Source organism: Merops nubicus, unplaced genomic scaffold, assembly GCF_000691845.1.
Source record: "Merops nubicus isolate BGI_N331 unplaced genomic scaffold, ASM69184v1 scaffold39443, whole genome shotgun sequence".
In the NCBI taxonomy this organism is placed as follows: Eukaryota; Metazoa; Chordata; class Aves; order Coraciiformes; family Meropidae; genus Merops; species Merops nubicus.
The window spans coordinates 1-2,055 of record NW_008598934.1 but is presented as its reverse complement, the minus strand read 5'-3'; the positions used below and the strand labels follow the sequence as shown (position 1 = coordinate 2,055).

General features: G+C 50.5%; 1 protein-coding gene across 1 annotated transcript; it reads right to left on the bottom strand.

The window, feature by feature from the left end:
* Positions 1 to 1,154: 1,154 nt before the first annotated feature.
* Positions 1,155 to 1,943, bottom strand: LOC103769975 (transcription factor HES-5-like). The gene is made up of 3 exons (XM_008937220.1): positions 1,881 to 1,943; positions 1,523 to 1,703; positions 1,155 to 1,396 (listed from the first exon to the last, which is right to left on the bottom strand). The coding sequence occupies exons 1-3, from the start codon at positions 1,941 to 1,943 to the stop codon at positions 1,155 to 1,157; spliced, it is 486 nt and encodes a 161-aa protein (XP_008935468.1).
* Between the last annotated feature and the right edge of the window lie 112 nt (positions 1,944 to 2,055).

Genomic DNA, 2,055 nt, shown 5'->3' with positions numbered 1-2,055 from the left:
TGGTGCGGGCAGGAGGGCGGGGGCCGAGGGAGAGCTCAGCTGGGTGCCCAGGTGGCGGTGGCAGTGGCACTCCCTCCCTCCCTTCCTTCTCGGGGTTAACAAGTCATCCCAGGTACTCAGGTGATGGGAGTCAAGGGAATATAACGAGGTGAAAATATGACCCCAGCCACTTTACAACCCCCCCACTTCTTTAGAAGAGCAACAGGTTTGTCTTTTGCAGGGGCACAAGTGGCCACACCCCCCTCAGCAGGACAGGACCCAGGCAGAAGCTGCACACAAATGCATTTTATTGCTCTCTACAGACACAGAGACGCATACACAGTATGCACATGAGCCACGGGGCTGTCCCAGCAGCGGGACGAACAGTATTCACCATGAATTCAACCACTCCATACAGACAGAAATCATTATTATAATGAAAATGCTAGAAAAAGCATAGCTTACACCCAAAATGTATAACATTGACAAATCAAGCCTTTTACCTACTACCTTTTCTTTAACATAAAGCAGTAACATACTCTTTTTCTAAATTGAAAAAAGCAGCAAAATAGTAGAAATATTCCACATAGTTTCCTAGCTTCTGTTCATCCATCACACTTTATATACTAGGACTATAAAGGGTCACTGGGGGAAATTTCAAACCAAAACAAAACCCACCTTTGATGCTCTACAAGGTATAAGCAAACAGAGGGAAATTGATTTTAACCAAGTGTGCATGAACTAAAGGGTAGTAAATTTATCCTCCAGAGTGACTGAGCAAACAAGTGTCGCCAGCCAAGCCAGAGCAAAGCTGCTGGCTCCTAGGAGCAACCTGAGAGAAATCTCTCCTACAGCAATCCTCATCTGTCACATCTGTAACAGTTACAAAAACACCCTCCTTCATTTCGGAGACATTCGCCCCTGACTGGGCCGCACGCTGTGTCCTGTGACCAGCAGCCCCTACACAGCTTCAGTACCACTCACAGAATGCCTGAACTTTTCCCAAAGGATCCCATAAAAGTCAAACGACTGTCATCCTTTCCACACATAAATAAAATACTCGGGGAGATAAAATTCCCTACAGAAAAGAGGATCGGAGCTGGACTGTCAGATGCAGTCAGATCCTTCCTCTGGACTGTAAAAGCCAAAGGTCCATGCAGGAAGGACTCCCCGGACTACCAGGGCCTCCAGAGAGCACCGGAGTCTTTCGGAGATGCTTGCTTCAGGGTGCTGGGGTTCCCCATGGGAAGGGCCACCTCCGGAGCAGCAGACTGGCTCTTCTGGAAGTGGCTCAGCAGTTTGGTCTGTGTTTCAGTTCGGACTTTATGAAGAGAGAGGAAATGGAAAGCTTCTTGCAAACACCTAGAGTAGCCCTCTCTGAAGTCAAACTGAGAGCTTTTATGGAAGGATCCTGCAGCTGGTCAAGGGAAGAAGAAGGAGAGAGAAGAAAGAACAGTTTAGAGCAATTGTTTGTGGCTAGAGATTCATAAAACTGTCACAGACTTGCAGTGAGCTGGAGACTGAAACAAAACTCAACACTCACCCTTCATCTGCAGCTGGCTCTGCTGCTTCAGGTAGCTGACTGTCATCTCCAGGATGTCGGCCTTCTCCAGCTTGGAGTTGGGCTGGTGTCTCTGAAACTCCTTCTCCAGGAGCAGCTTCAGCTGCTCGATGCTGCTGTTAATCCGGTCCCGGCGCATCTTCTCCACCACCGGCTTCCTCAGCTGTAAAAAGCAAAGGAAAGGAGACCTGTTATTGGAAGATCTTCTCCCAGCCAGTCCACAGGACTGTTTGTGGCCCATCTCTGCTCCTAAACAACGGGGACCAGTCTCCCAGCTGGTGTGAGCTACGAGAACAGCTGAGAGCGCGGCTCGAGGCCGCCTGGCTGCGCCTGGACTTACTTTGTTTTTCTCCTTTGGCGTCAGCAGGTTGTCCGGCTCCAGGAAAACAGTGCTGGGAGCCATCTGTCTGAGGAGGGAAGGCGGGTCTCGGGGTGGAAGCCCAGGAGGAGCGTTGCTGGAAGCTGCCTCTGCCCGCTCTTTATAGGGCGCAGCCCCCCGGCAGGCCTGTGGGGCT

Bases quoted from the DNA above. Each gene is read 5' to 3' on its own strand.
- LOC103769975 (XM_008937220.1), bottom strand. From the start codon at position 1,943: ATGGCTCCCAGCACTGTTTTCCTGGAGCCGGACAACCTGCTGACGCCA. The intron at 1,704-1,880 runs GTAAGTCCAGGC...TGCTTTTTACAG, and splicing joins CGCCAAAGGAGAAAAACAAA to CTGAGGAAGCCGGTGGTGGA. The intron at 1,397-1,522 runs GTGAGTGTTGAG...TCCCTTGACCAG, and splicing joins GAGCCAGCTGCAGATGAAGG to CTGCAGGATCCTTCCATAAA.